Source organism: Benincasa hispida, chromosome 3, assembly GCF_009727055.1.
Source record: "Benincasa hispida cultivar B227 chromosome 3, ASM972705v1, whole genome shotgun sequence".
In the NCBI taxonomy this organism is placed as follows: Eukaryota; Viridiplantae; Streptophyta; class Magnoliopsida; order Cucurbitales; family Cucurbitaceae; genus Benincasa; species Benincasa hispida.
Window position 1 is genome coordinate 14,391,255 of NC_052351.1, and position 1,229 is coordinate 14,392,483.

A 1,229-nucleotide genomic window follows, 5' to 3' on the forward strand; every position below is an offset into this window, starting at 1 on the left:
TACTTTCAGAGGTGTTTTGCATATTGTTTTAAGAGGGCTCTTTTGTCTAATTTACTTAACCACTGTTCTTGTAGCTTTCCCTTCTTCTACCAGGGGCAGAGCCAGAAAAATGGTGCCAGGAATTCTTTTAGAGGGACAGTATTCTAACCTAAGACAAACGCGGGGGGCGGTGGGTGGGTGGGGCGAGGTGCCTCCTTCCTTCTCCACTCTTCCCTTCCTCCCTTGCCTATAAAACATGCACTTTATTGAGGGAGGATAAAAAGGAAAAACTTAAATGCTTCTAGTCTTAGTTATAAGGGGGAGATATGCGATCTTAAATAAGTTATAGGAGAGAAGAGGTAGGGGTGGAAATTGAAATAAGTGGATTACAATTCACTTGGTTGATACATCCTTTCAAATAAAAATTATCTTTTGAATTATTTCATATTTGAAAGTAGATATTTGATTATGATTGGATATTAATTTTGCACAGGTGACACCCAATCTTTATGGAAATCTCGTAGCAAACACAGCTGCTGGTATTGCAGGTGGAACAGGAGTTATGCCGGGAGGTTATGCTCAAATGTTTCAGATTCAAAGAATACGTTTTAACATTTAAATTAAGGCAGTGACAGCATATAGTATCTTTTAAGTACTTAAGTAACAAATTTCTTGGAGCCGGATTTGCCTTTAACATCTTGTATGTCAACAAATTTAAGATGGATGGAAGGCAAAATTGTTTTTATTTCCTTGACGCTTAACTGGGAATATTATACATCAATATTAGACAGTAATGAAGTGTAAGAACCGGATGCCTTGAAAATTAACTTTAATCTGGTGGTAGCATGTGAAGTATGCCATGGCTGTAAGCAATCAGTGCTCAATATATAAATCAAACTATTGAAATTCCTTTTCCCTGAGCTTGGAGTTGCTTTGTTCTTGTTCGTATGTGGTCTAACTGGAGTTTCGTTTATTCAGGCAATGTGGTGCTGATCATGCTGTTTTTGAGCAGGAGCTTCAGCAGGAAATGTGGGAATGAAAGGCTAGGTGGAACAAAAGAAGGCAAACCCTGTGGCGCTGCTCTTATCATCTGCCATGATGCTAGACATCTCCAGTTCCCTTCTTTTGCCGATCGATTAGAAACAGCGGTTAAGAAGGTGATATTCGAAGGCAAGTACCGGACCAAGGACCTTGGTGGACAGAGCACGACGCAGGAGGTTGTTGATGCAGTTATAGCTGCTTTAGATTGA

General features: G+C 39.8%; 1 protein-coding gene across 1 annotated transcript; it reads left to right on the forward strand.

Annotated features, from left to right (window-relative positions):
• The first annotated feature begins 109 nt into the window (after positions 1-109).
• LOC120073457 (isocitrate dehydrogenase [NAD] regulatory subunit 3, mitochondrial-like) lies at positions 110-1,229 on the forward strand. Its single transcript, XM_039026306.1, has 3 exons — positions 110-187; positions 473-551; positions 958-1,229. The coding sequence occupies exons 1-3, from the start codon at positions 110-112 to the stop codon at positions 1,227-1,229; spliced, it is 429 nt and encodes a 142-aa protein (XP_038882234.1).